We start from the raw sequence: 13,856 nt of genomic DNA on the forward strand, positions 1-13,856 counted from the left end.
ACAAAGAAGCAACACTTGCTGTCTAAGTGGTGTTCCTGGAGAGACAAGGGTTTAAGACAGAAATAATGAATTTCTTTCCTCTAAGCCACATCATTCCTAGAACATTTTTCTCTCTTGCCCTCGGTGGCTGCGGGCTGGTGGGAGGGACAAGCTCCCCCCATCACCATTTCCACACACATTTCTGGAGCTGGGCATGAGCCCACCACAGGCACTGCGGGAAGCCAGGCAGCTTCTCCTCAGTGCCCCCCAAAGCCAGGGCTTCCAGGCACTCAGCTGAAACCCGTGTGCTGCTGCCAAGCACCAGTTCAGGGTTTGGGGTTTTTTCAAAGAGTTCAGTGGTTGTGTGGCTGCTGGCAACTCTGCCTTCAGCCCCAACGTCCCCAACAGCACTCTTGAGCGTGGCAGCCTTGGTGGCTGCCACCATGTCCCCATGTCCTCCTGCTTTGTCCCCTCAGTGCATCCTCCAGCTTCCTTCAAGCACCAGGGCTGGGGTTTTGCTTACTTCTGTCTGCAGGGAGATAAAGGATGGCAATGAGTGGAAAAATTTTGGCTGAAACGCTGGTCAGGACTTTCAGGTAGTGTCCTGCAGGAGAGAGGAATCAGCACTTGGAGGCGTGTTGGAACCCTGTTTGCTGAGAATTTGAGACTTTCTGTGCTGCCAGGCACTGACCCCCAAAAGAACACTGCATTCCACCTGAGGCCGTGGAGAAGGCTTCCAAAATTGAATGATAGCACTGGGATTATGGGTGTGGAGTTTGAATAGAAGTGTGTAATATCACAGGGTGGAAAACCTAGAGTTTAAGGTTCTAGAATATAGTAATATATATAAAGGAAGATGGAGGTTTTAGGGTGGAGGCTGGTCCTTCTTCTTCTTCTTCTCCTTCTTCTTCTTCTTCACCTTCTTCTCCATGGGTTTGGGTGGTTTTGTGTAATTGGATAAAAAAGCCCATATTGCAGGCACGGGTGGTTGGTTATTGGGTTAAAAGTGAAAACTATTTAGGTGTCATTTCTTAATTGGACAGTTTATTCTTAAAAGGCCTTGTAGAGAGAGAGATGGGGCTCCATTTTTAGTGTGTTAGAGTGAAGTGCTGTAGAACTCAGAGTTTGTGAGACTGTAACAGAGATAAGAACTAATAAACACCTGAGTCCCAACAAGAAATACCATCTCACACATTTAATCCCGACTCTGGCAAAAAAGAAGATAAAAACTCGACAGAGGCAGCAGCTCCCAGTGCCACCTACGGCCACCAGCAGCCCACAGCAAAGAGTCTGATGGCAGCAGGAGCCTGTGCAGGTGGTGCTCTGCTCCTTGCAGGCATCCTGGGCACAGCCCTGGCACTTGTCCTGTGGCACTGCCATCCCACAGCTCTGGAACGTGTTTAATCTGTGCCTTGCAGGGCTCTGGAGGCATGGATGGATTCACTGGCAGATGGATCTGTAACCTGGTTTGTCACTAACACCCCCCTGTGCAGAATAAAATGCATGTGGTGACAAAATAAACTCTTCAATGGCAGGGAGACAGGACCTGAGGATGGTTCAAACTGGATTAGGAAATTACCATCCCCTTCTTTCCACTGACAGCCTTATCCAAGTCACCTCCCCAGCACAGCAAGCAGGGTCTGCACAGGATGTGAGGGGAGAATTTCAAGCAAAATGATCATTCCCTTCTCCTGCTTAAGGAAAAAGAACAGTCAGCCAACCCACCCTGGCTCAAACCAAGTGCAGCAATGGGATTTAACTACTGAATGTGCTGAAATCCTCCTGGTCCTTCACTGCTGATATCAAGCAGGGAATCTGAGAAAATGGCATTCTCTTTTGTGCATTCTTGATCTTCCATGGTTTGGATCTCTCTTTCAGGACTGTAGTGAAAGTTAAGTCTCAGATAATTTAAATCTCTTCTTTATGCAGAAATCTTATTAGGAAGCACAAACGTTCCTCTCTGCTGCCTTTTTCTCAGATGTATTTTGCCTGTGTGTTGACATAAACCTCACAGGAGTGAGGAGAGAGAAACATCAGGGGAAATGCATGTCCCCAGCACAGAGCTGAGGAGAACATGCACTCCAGTCCTGGTAGCCATTCAGATGGCTCAAAAGGCCAGCTATTCCCCTGCCAGGGCAGCTGTCCAAGGTGAATTCCCCAGGGAATTAGGTGACCAGCTGGCTTTCTGTCCCCAGAAATAACCTGACCAAGGGGAACCAGAGGAATCCCCAGCAAGAAACAAATCTGGACAGGGAGACTTTTCAACTGCTGTTGAAGGAAACTGGTTGTGGAATATGGGAAGAAGAGAGAGGGACAGTTAAAATAAAATATCCACGGTGGTTTGTAAGGGGGGAGAGTTGATTCTCTCACAGCCTGTGCTGAGGAATGGGGAGGCAGCTGAGGGAGAGGAAAGCATGTTGTGGTTTGAAATTCCACCTGGAGCTTTGATTCTCTGCTACCCAGAGGAATGAGCAGCTTGTTTCCAATCAAACCTGGGAGTCCCTGGAGCAGAAAGCCTTTGTGCCTGTTCCCACAGCTGCTGCTGGCTTGGCAGGGCAGTCCCACAGCTCCTGGGACAGGCCATGTGCAGGAACAGAGCACCTGGCTCTCCTCATTACCCCAGGAGATCAACAATCAGCAACAAGCTGCCAAGCTTTTCTTCTTCCTCTTTTCCTTTTTTTTTTTTAAGTCATTAAAATAAACCAGAAATTCACATGCAACTTGCCTCACCTTGCAGCAAAATTACTCTCTCTTTACTCATCTCCTCCTCTCTGCTGCTTTGAACCTCAGTCACTTAGTCATGCCTAAAATTCCACTTCTGTAACCATGATGTAATGCACCCATGTGTCAGAGCACTAGGAGAATAAAAGCAGTATCTGAATCTACCCCTCTTCCCTTTCTCCTGTTTCTGACTGCCAGACAAACTCCTTCCCAACCTGGTAAAAATGTGCCAGAGTCTATGCAGCTCCTTGGGCTGGAAGAAGTAACCTCACACAGGATATTGTAACAGAAACTCAGAGAGCCCAAGGCTGGCTTCAGGGAAAAAGAGGAGGTAAAAAGAGATTAAAAAAAAAAGAAGTCTGTGATGTAACCCCTTGGTTACAGCCCATCCTGAGCCTACACAAGGTTTGCAAGGCACTGGAACCTGGTCTCAGGTAAATAGGATGCAGCATGTAATGCACATCAGCCACAAGAGAGGCCAAATCTCTGCCAAGCATCTCTCTGTGCAGAACAAAACAGAATAAATATTTGCCATGCAGAGCCCCAGTTTGGGCAGCTGCATGTCCAAACGCATGGGCACCTTCTGGGCAGGGTTCAGCTGCCCACAGCTGTCTGTGTGCCAGGGAGAAGACCAGAGAACTCTGATCAGGAGATCATCTGGGCTCCTCACTTCTTGTCAGCCACGTTCTCTGCAGAGCGGGTGTCTCTGGAGCCTGTAAATGGTGCTGATACCCCTGAGGCACCTCCAGCCTGACCCAGGCTGCTCCACCAGGGGAGAGGATGTCAGCTCAGAGCACTGACAGGGAAAACCCAAACATCCCAATGGTCAGTCCTGCCGGTGCACCTGGGGTATCCTTCCTCGTGCACAGACCCTTCCCTTGCTGGGGAGAGAACAAAATACTTGGTAAGTTCCAATTAAATTTCAATAATTTATTTTTATTTTAAAAATTTTAAGTACAGCCCAAGAGCTATTATAAATCACAGAATGGTTTGGCCTAAAGTTAGCTCCAACAACCCCAGTTTATGGCAGGGACCCCTCCTGCTAGGCCAGGTTGCTCCAAGTTCCATCCCACCAGGCCTTGAGCACTTCCAGGGATGGGGCACCCACAGCTTCTCTGGGCAGTTCCAGGGCCTCATCACCCTCATAGGGAAGAATTTCTTCCCAATGTCCAGTCTAAACCTGCACCCTTTCAGTTTAAAGCCATTCCCCTTTTTCCTGTCACTCCATGCTCATGTCACGAGTCCCTTCCCAGCTCTCTGGGAGCCCCTTGAGGCACTGGAAGGGGCTCTCAGGTCTCCCTGGAAACTTCTCCAGGCTGAATAACCCCAACTCTCTCAGCCTGAGAGAGCCTAATATCAGCATTAAACACCCATTGAATAATTAATGGTAACAATTAGCAAAAATGTCTTTGAATGAACGGCTAATTTGCTAGATCAGCTGATGACTTTATTCGAGTCAGTGTGGCACAAGCAGCCTGTGAATCGCAATGGTCCAATCCTGCCATGAGCTCAGCCCCAGCCTGCAGTCGGAGCCCAGGAGCTCGGCACGGCTTTGCTCGGGGCACTCCAGGGGATGTCTGAGGGAGGGATCACGGGGCAGAACCACGTCCCACATCCTGCTGGCACCTGTGCCCCTGACCCAGGAGCAAGCATGGGAGCCCAGCTTGGTTCTGCACCAGCTCTGCCCAGCTCAGGAGGCCCAGCACTGTTTATAACAACACTGCCCACCCCACTGTGCCCCTGTCTCTGAAAGGTGCAGCTCTGGGGTGCCCTTGGCATTTCAGGTAAGGACAGATCTCGTCCCCCCAAGGGCCAAAGCTCGTCCTGCCCCAGAGCTGCCTGCAGCCACAGCATGGGTTACTGTGGGGTGACCTAGAGAAGCCTTTGGGATCCTTCCAGCCCTTCCAACCCCGTGCCAGCAGGCAGAGGAGCAGCAGGGCAGGTTTCCTGTGGGCCAGGAATGCGCTGCCTCTCTCTAGGCAGCTCCTCAGTAAAAAGGGAAGCACCTGATGAGCTCAGGTGGTTTGGCTACAGAGACAGCTGTACAAAGAGCTTCCCACTCCCCACTTGGATGTCCCATCACCAGGAGAGCAGCACAGCCCAAAGAGCAGTCAGAAGAGGACAGCAATTTCCAGCCTTTCCTGGAAGGGTCTGGATGCAGCAGCTCCATCTCTGTGCTGTGCAGTTTTACCCTCTGATATGTGCAGAGAAAAAGTCAAGCCAGAAGACCCCTGAACTTCATCCTTTTGAGATACTTCCCACCCTGAGAAATGCAGTGGAAACATCAGCAATGTGAGCAGGGCTGCATTTTCCCCTCCCTCTGGCCACAGCAGTAGCCAGACCACTGAGAAGTTTTGAAGAAATTAACTTCTCTGAAGCAGACAACACAAACCACAGGCCACCGAGCTGAGAGCAGCACCGTGGCAAAGGAAACAAACGCTGCAGGCTGCTGAGGAGCCACACTCACTGAGAGCAACAGCAGAGCTGCAGGGCAAAGGTGATGATGGAACAGCTGCAGCCTTTGTGTCCTGCCTGGTGGCAGGGGCAGTGACAGCCCCGGGGTTACAACTCCGTGGAGCTGACACCAGCATGGACAAATAGGGTTTGGGGGTTTCTTTGCCCTTCAGACCACTCTGTGAGAAGTGTTTCTGGGGCCAGAGGTCACACAGGTGGTGCCTTTGGGGACAGACAGCAGCACTTCTGCTCAGCCACCAGTGCCTGGTTGCTCTCCAGCTCTGAACTGGGCTTTGAGATCAGCCCCTTCCTGGTGGCCACCGTGGGCTTGGGCTGCCTGCTCTGTGCTGCCCACACCACACCTTCCCAGGCCCCAGATCCTGATGTTTCCATGCTGGAGCTCCAAAGCCTCAGGGAAAAGGCCCTGTGCCGTGCCAAGCAGGCAGCAAAGAGGGATGAGGCTCCCAGATTTCTGCCACGCTGCTGGAGAAGGAATGAGGCACTGACCCCTGGTCACAGAGGCCTTGCAGTGCTTTGGCCATGGCCCAGCCTGTTGCACCAAATGAGGAGAGGACAGCACCACTCACTAGAAAAATATATATTTACTATCTGTGTTTTTCTCAGGAGAGAACATCCCACGGCAAGGGGCCAGCCAGAGTCATGCAATTGACAGGTGCCAGCATGTCAGCACCTGCATCAGGAAAGGGGTGGCAGACCAGGCCTCCATGGAGAACCCTCTGTGCTGAAAGGACAGGAGGGGGGCTTGAGATGCTGCTTTCACCTCAAGCCCCACTGCCCTGCACTGCTGTGAAGCTTAGATTTCACCAGCAGAGCCCATGGCCACCCCACCATCCCCACCACCGTGGTGTGGTCACACTGCCACTTCTGGGACATCCCTCAGGGCACTGCTGCTCCTGGCATGTTCCTTGCAAGGCAGCTGGGATGAGTTAAATAAAGTGGTTGGGGAGCATTTTCTGGGGTGGGAACGGTCCGTAGCTTGACACAAAATGAACACAGCACCTATCCCAGCCCAGACAGCAGGAGGTGCCTGTGGTACAGCAGTCCCAGTGCTGGGCAGGGCCAGCCATGGCTCAGGGGGAGCAGTTGTTCACACTGCTCATCCCCACACCACTGTGTGTGGTGTTGTGGCACGACCCAGACACCTCCATAACACCCCCCAGCTGTCCCCACCAGGGCTGTGACACCCCGGGGAGCAGCAGGTCCCAGCATCTTCTCAGGCAGCAAGTAGTGAGCTCCAGCAGGGTCTCCAGCACGCCACTTTCTGGGTTTGTTGGGGTTTTTGTAAGGAGAATATGTGCAATTCTCTTCAGGCTGATGCAGCACAGCCTGGTGCTTTCCAGGTGTCTGCTCTCAAGCCTTTCCCAGTTGCTTGGATCCCCTCATGCAGAAGCCCAAACACGGTTTCTGGGTGGGTTTTGTGGTGCCCAGGCAGGACTCAGCCCCTGTGAAGGGGCTGCCAGCCACGCTCCGTTTCAAAGCTTAAACAAACCAAAGAAAGTCTTGGATTCCTCAAAGTTCACCAGGGCTATTTTGGAGACGTTGACGTGCAAGCTGTCCATCTTCCTGAGCTTGAAGAGAGCCCCCAGGTAGCTGTTGCGGGCCCACATCCTCTGGCCCGTGCAGAAGTTGGTGGCTTTGTCCTCCATGAGCACGAGGCTGCCCGGGGAGGCCGGGTTCCTCTTGTACACCACGTGGGACAGGAGCTGGCTGTCACAGGCGCTGCCGCGGAACAGGACCTTGGAGTACACGAAGTACAGCCCCGGCTCGCTGACCAGCAGCCCCCGGTTGTGGTACTGGATGCCACTGGTGTAGGCATGGCCAGAGGTGGGCTCCCACTCCAGAGGCAGGTCCTGCTGGGCTGGGTTGCCTGGAAGCCAAAACAAGACCAAAAAAACAGGTGGGAAGCTCATTGGGTTGGGTGGTTTCTGCTCAGGTCACAGCCCACATCACAAGGCAGCCGTTCTCCCAGCCTTGCCTGCAGCATGGAAAATCCTCCCAGGCCTCACCCCTCACCAACGCCAGCCCCAGGGCCAGCTCCTGCCCTGCACACCCCAAAACCAAGCCAAAGCCAGGCCTCGTGAGAAGCAGAAATGAGGGGGAGGGCTTTGTCTGAGGAGCAAATTTCCACTGTCAGAGCAGACGTGTCACCCGAGGAGGAGAGCAAAGCCTCTGTGGGGTGGGCTCCTCATGACTCCAGCCATGGCACCCCCTGAACCCACCCCAGCTACCATGGCATCCCCTGAGCCCACCCCAGCTACCATGGCATCCCCTTGAGCCCACCCCAGCTGCCATGGCATCCCCTGATCTCATCCCAGCTGCCATGGCATCCCCTGAGCCCACCCCAGCTGCCATGGCATCCCCTTGAGCCCACCCCAGCTGCCATGGCATCCCCTGATCTCATCCCAGCTGCCATGGCATCCCCTGAGCCCACCCCAGCTGCCATGGCACCCCCTGAGCCCACCCCAGCTGCCATGGCACCCCCTGATCTCATCCCAGCTGCCATGGCATCCCCTGAGCCCACCCCAGCTGCCATGGCACCCCCTGAGCCCACCCCAGCTGCCATGGCACCCCCTGAACCCACCCCAGCTACCATGGCACCCCCTGATCTCATCCCAGCTGCCGTAGCACCCTGTGACCCCATCCCAGCTGCCATGGCACCCCCTGATCTCATCCCAGCTGCCATGGCACCCCCTGATCTCATCCCAGCTGCCATGGCACCCCCTGATCTCATCCCAGCTGCCATGGCACCCCCTGATCTCATTCTAGCTGCCATAGCACCCTGTGACCCCATCCCAGCTGCCGTGGCACCCCCTGAGCCCACCCCAGCTGCCATGGCACCCCCTGATCTCATCCCAGCTGCCGTAGCACCCTGTGACCCCATCCCAGCTGCCGTGGCACCCCCTGATCTCATCCCAGCTGCCATGGCACCCCCTGAACCCATCCCAGCTGCCATGGCACCCCCTGATCTCATCCCAGCTGCCGTAGCACCCCGTGACCCCATCCCAGCTGCCATGGCACTCCCTGAACCCATCCCAGCTGCCGTAGCACCCTGTGACCCCATCCCAGCTGCCGTGGCACCCCCTGAGCCCACCCCAGCTGCCATCCCAGCTCCCAGCCCTGCTCGTACCTGTGACATGGGCTGCCCCCCTCGCCTCCTTCCTCTGCCCTGCACAAAGACAGAAAAGGCATTGGCCACGAGCTCCACGGAGGAGCCAGCCCAGAGAGCAGGGGGGACAGCGGAGACCCTGCAAGCCATCCATCCCCTGGCCAGCCAGGAAGTGGGGCTGTCCTCAGGAAGGGAGAGCACAGCTGGGAAAGCTCTGCCTGCCCTGCAGGGCTGAGTTCCCTTTGGAGAGATGGGCCCACTCCAGGGACTCGGTATTTGGAGCCCATCCCACTCCATCCCTTCACTTTTCCTCAACATCTCCTTCATCTTCTCTAATTTCAGAAGCAGCCTTTTCTTTTCTCGAGCCAATTAAATTTTCCTCTCCGCTCCCCCTTCTCCTTTACACTATTTCCCTGTTTCTATTTCTTTATCCAGCCGCCTCAAGAAATTCAGGTTTATTATTTATGTTCAGCCTTTGCTAAAGAAGCCTGTGATCAGAGCACTGGGCATCCACTTCAAATGAGAGCTCACCTTCCCCTAAAGGGGAAAATTTATTGGTATAGGAGTTGATGAGAACCAGGACTTCCTTTTGCCAAGAATTTTGCTATTTCATTTTTTTTTTAAATTCAGTATCAGAACAAATTTGAAAATAAATTTTCTAATTAATAAAATAATAATGGGGGAAAAAAATTAAAACTTTTCAGATCTAGAAAAAACTGTCTAGAGGACTGAAAATTCCTTTCTGACTTGGCCATTTTTGAAAAGGATACCCTCACTTATAACATTAACATGGAATGCAAAAGAAAAGCAATAGTTTGGAAGTTCAAACCACAATTCTTAAATTGTTCCACCCGAATTGAAACTATTTTTCTTTTCCTCAATGAAATCTACAAGAATTGGCAGGTTCTTGTGGAAAGTTTGGATTTCACTGGGTTCCTCCTGCAGGCACGGACTCACCTGTGAGTTTCTGCGAGGCTGGAGGGATGCGCTCAGCGCTGGCAGACTGGCAAGAGAGAAGAGGGACAGTGGCTCAGACTGAGAGCATGAGCAGCCAGGGACTGCCTTTGGCAGTGGCTCAGTCTGAGGGTTTAGCTCCATGGGGAGCTGCACACTGCTAAGAAATTCACAGGGAGAGAGCTGGCAGCGCTCAGGAGCACGGGGATAAGCTGATAAATCAGTCACCAACGCGGTCCCCCACGGGAACAAGCACCCCCTTCCTCTGTCGCAGCAGACACCGACGTGCCACCATCCTGCCCCTTGGGCGCATCTCAGCCCCCGTCCCGAGAGTTCCTTTCCCCGTTTCCCCAGGGACCTGCGCCCAGCCAGGCAGACCTCACCTCTCTGAGTTCATCCACTTCCTTCTCCAGGTGAAAAATCTTGAATATGCTCAGCCCCACCCCGGTGAAGGCCACCAGGATCAGCAAGAACATCACGAGGAAGCCGGCGCTCGTCCTTTCCCTGTGGTCCCGTGGCTTTCTGCTCCGCTCGGGGACGGGCGGTGGGAAAGGAGCCGCGGGGGCAGCCGGGGGGCAGGGAGCCCCTGCATCGGCACAGCCGTCCACCCAGAAGATCTGCGGGTAGTAGTTGAGGTTCTGCTGCACGGGCGGCAGCGGCACGGGCCGGACCTGCCTGCTGGGCTCGTCCGCGTGGCACCCGAACCCCGCCGGGCCGGGCGCAGCCCGAGCCCCGGGGGCGGCTCTGCCCTGGTACGGCTGCATCCGTGCGGCTGCGAGCGATGCTGCGACTCCGAAAGCCTCGAAGCATCAGCAGCAAAGCCCCTTCCGGCCCGGCTGGGGCTCGGACCCACCCTCCTCCCACAGCCCCGCTCCGGGGGCCCGCGGCTCCGCGGTCCGACACCCGCAGCCGCTCCCCAAAAGCGCCCGGGCCGCTGCTCCGCGCTCCCGACCGCCGGCGCGTCTGCCCAGCCACAGGAGCGGCAAAGCCTCCGGCACCCTGCGCCGCAAGGGAGGGACGGGGCCGGGAGTCCTCCCCGGCGGGGGATGCAGGGCCGAGCCCGGGGCACGCGGGGGATCGCTCCGCTCCTCGCCGCCGGGCATCCCAGCCTGGCAGCTCCGCAGGGCACGGTCCCGGGCACAGCGCGCAGACGCTCTCCTGCCGCGGTAAAAAAGCCTCCGAGAACGGGAAGGCAGCCTGAGCAGAGCTGCCCCAGCGGGAGCAGCCCAGGCAGAGCCGGCTCCGGGGCTGCCCTTCCACCTTCCAAGGAAGAACACTGAGTCCAGAGCATGCTGCGAGGGCCAGCCCTTTTAAAAGCTCATTACAATAGCCTAATGAAAAGAGACAGGGACATTTTCATTTCTCAATTTCCATTCCTCATGTACTGCAGATTTCTAAGTGGGGACGGTGAGATTTCCCCAGAGATTTACAGGTGCACACAAGCAATTAGCAACACCCTTTCCTTGCACTTCAACCCGTGTTGAAGTGAGTATTTTTGTGGGGTAGTGTTAAAAAAAAGGAAATGCTTAACACAAGAGCAAACCAGAGATTAGTTTCCTGTGGCTGAAGGAAGCAATCACAATACACAGACTTTGATCTTGAACATCAAAACTGGGATCTGAAAAGTGCACATTTGAACCTTTGTACACTTGTTTCTCTGAAGCAAGGGCTCAGCTTTGCCTGCAACCACACCAATAAATCAGATGTGCTTACAAAGTCTTGCACCACCAGACACTCCACTGCTTTTTGAAGATATTCACCAGCCCTTTGCTTCAGCAGCAATCCACATTACAGGTTTCAACAACCCCATCAGGCTCCTCCTCACACTTCAGGGTTTAAGAGACACAAAAGCAGCAGAAATCCACCTGCAACAAGTTCAAGTTTGGTCGTGCCTAGCCTGGCTCAGTCCCCCTGTCTCTGTCCCAGAGCAGCCACCTAAGGACAGGTCCCCATCCCCTCCCACAGCCGTTACAAGAGAGGGTCACACGATGCACGATGGCTTTGCCTGGAGAGGATCCACTTGCACATTTTTCTGACATTGTGTTAATGCCAACAGCTTGTTGAGGTGGGACTGAGGAGAGAGTAGCAGTTTCCCTTAAATGTCACAAGTGTTCTTACTCCACACCCACTGCTTCCCACTTTCACAAAGATATTTTTTAAAGGGTGGGTGAGAGGGAGAGACAAGGAAACCAACTGAAGCCATTTCAGCTGCACCTTCTGTTTTGGATGCCCAGATCAAGAGCCTGCTAATACCCCATGTGGTGGCAAACCAAAGGCTGGGGCTATTTTACCATCAAAAATGCTTAGTGCACAACATGCTTTCAGGGACCTCTCCCTCTGCTGGTCCTGCTGTCACTCTCTGGTTTCCTGCCACCCCCTTCAGACACCACAAGATGACAGACCCTGACTGGGAGATGGTGCCAGGCAGGGCTGTGTCTGCACAGCACATCAGGCTCTCAGAGCCACAGGGTGGCTGGCCGTGGAAGGGACCTCTGGAGATCCTCTAGTCCAAAAAAAAGCAGGTTGTGGTGCCTGCAGGCTCTGTGTTCTGCTGGCTTCCTGTGCTCAAATGACACAGGATATGAACAGGACTACTGAAATAATGGCAGGACGATTTGCTGTGGGTAGGCACTTCAGTCACGTGAATTTTGCTAGAAGGTCAAATTCATTCTAGAGCCAGAATTTAGATAAGGCTGAGGCCATCCTAACAAGGACAGCTGGGCAGAAAAACAGGGCATAAAGGAGGACAAAAGGGGTGTCAGATTTGCCTCCACCACCCTATCCCCCTCTTGAACCAGTCTGTACACCCTGTTTCCAGCAGCCCTGTTATGTCACTTGAACAGGAAAGAATATTTTCCAATGGAAGCACCTTCCATAGCCCTCCTCAGGGAATTGTTCCCCTTTACCAAACCAACAAAAAACATTACACAGACTGCAAAAGAGGATTTGCTCAGAAGAACACTCTCCTTCCCCAATTCACCTGCAGAGGAGAGGTGGGAGCTCTTATTAACAAGACACACAATTATGTTAAAGTTGATGGCAGAGAATCAGCCAGCAGCTAAGAGTTTGTATCAGCAGGATTTAGGGACCTGCCTGAAACAGCCCAAAGAAAGCAGGACTTGAACAATGATCCAGATCTAATACTAGACAGAACATAAACCCTGAAACTCAAAAACTGAAGTGTGAACCTCTGTGTAGGAGAGGCTCTCACTGTGTTTTGGACAGAGTCTCTCTGGAAGCAATTAACAAATATTTCCTATTACACTAATGACTAGTGGAAATGTTAAAAAGCAACTCTTGAAAGCCATCAGGGCTGCAGTAACTGCACCTAAGAGCAACTGAGAAAGTTGAGAATCATTCGCGTTCAAAAGCACAGGATTCAACATCATGAGGACAGAGAATTAAATCAAAAGAAAACCAGGCAAGGAACAAAGACTGCAGATCAAGCTCTTTGGGCAGAAAACAATGTGCTAGAAAGAAAACAAGTCTGAAGCTGAGAGGCACCTCAGCTGGACATGAGCTTCCAGCAGGGGAAGCCCACAGCTCCCGTGAGTGCTCACACACAGCTCTGGACAGCTACAGACACTCCTGGAACTCACTTCACAAGTCTGTTCAACTCCAGAGAGGCTCTGGAAGAAGTTGCAGGAACTGTTGGACAGAAAGGAGGTTCAAATCTGTCTGCTCAAGAGCAGATTGGCCAGGAGGGATGGACAGCATGTGGAAAACCTGTGAAGAGAGGGATGGATGATTTCCAGCAGCAGAGAGCTCTTAAATCTCACAGAATAAAAAGCCTCCAAAGGAGCCACCAGTTGTGAGCCAAATCTGAAGGAGTTTGAACAAAAAGATGGATTTTTGACCGAACACTGGTATGGATGCTTGTGAGAGCTGCCTCCAAATGGAGTGGGCCTCCATCTGCTGAAGCCTCGGAGGGGTGTGGAAGGCACCAGAACTCACCCAGCCTTTGCAGTTAGCACCAACATCTTCATGTTGTTTTCTTTATTGTGTGTTTATTAACAGTTTGGTTTCTCAAATAAAGGTGATGCTTTTCATTTCCTCAACATCTGCTCTCCTTGCTAGGAGCATTTGTTGCACATATAAGCCAGGACAAGGACAATCAGATATTCACACTCAAGAACAGGTTTTAAAGTCCACTGTTAACAGCTCTGGCCTGGCATTACAGTGCTGAACTTCTCTTCCAGTGAGCAAGGTGCTCTGTCCTCTCCTTCACCCTGATTCCAACAAGCAGCCAGCAGCCCTGGATTCAGCAAAACAGGGCCCTGTCCTGAGGTGAGAGAGCACCCAAGGGGCCAAAGCAGATGAGAACGAGAGGAGTAATTAAAACATTACTCTGCTGCTTTCATTTCTTCTGTGCCTGTGGTAAGAGCAGGGAAATGAGGTGGAGTGGTTATGAGGTAAGGGGATCTATTCTGAGAAACATGGTGCCACAGGACAAAACAGAACAAGGTGCTGTGGCCAGTTGTGAGGAAGACCAAGAGAACGTGCAGGTGTTGAGTTCCTGTCCCCCCAGCTGAAGGGAGGACAGACATTCCCAAGGGTCTCATTCCCAAGCCCTTCTGCAGGGTCTGTGCCCTGCCCCAGCCTCTGGGCACAAAGCCAGCCC

The 13,856-nt window shown here is 53.2% G+C and overlaps 1 protein-coding gene across 1 annotated transcript; it reads right to left on the bottom strand.

The window, feature by feature from the left end:
- Window positions 1-5,917: 5,917 nt before the first annotated feature.
- FASLG (Fas ligand) lies at window positions 5,918-9,999 on the bottom strand. The gene is made up of 5 exons (XM_068199154.1): window positions 9,619-9,999; window positions 9,235-9,284; window positions 8,574-8,591; window positions 8,303-8,334; window positions 5,918-7,042 (listed from the first exon to the last, which is right to left on the bottom strand). The coding sequence occupies exons 1-5, from the start codon at window positions 9,997-9,999 to the stop codon at window positions 6,648-6,650; spliced, it is 876 nt and encodes a 291-aa protein (XP_068055255.1). The 3' UTR covers window positions 5,918-6,647.
- Between the last annotated feature and the right edge of the window lie 3,857 nt (window positions 10,000-13,856).

This window comes from Anomalospiza imberbis, chromosome 9 (assembly GCF_031753505.1).
Source record: "Anomalospiza imberbis isolate Cuckoo-Finch-1a 21T00152 chromosome 9, ASM3175350v1, whole genome shotgun sequence".
Taxonomy (NCBI): Eukaryota; Metazoa; Chordata; class Aves; order Passeriformes; family Viduidae; genus Anomalospiza; species Anomalospiza imberbis.

Excerpts from the sequence above, each read along its gene's own strand:
- FASLG (XM_068199154.1), bottom strand. The coding sequence starts at position 9,999 with ATGCAGCCGTACCAGGGCAGAGCCGCCCCCGGGGCTCGGGCTGCGCCC. Across the intron at positions 9,285-9,618 it reads AAGTGGATGAACTCAGAGAG|TCTGCCAGCGCTGAGCGCAT; the intron begins GTGAGGTCTGCC and ends CTCTCTTGCCAG. Across the intron at positions 7,043-8,302 it reads GGGGGCAGCCCATGTCACAG|GCAACCCAGCCCAGCAGGAC; the intron begins GTACGAGCAGGG and ends TTTGGCTTCCAG.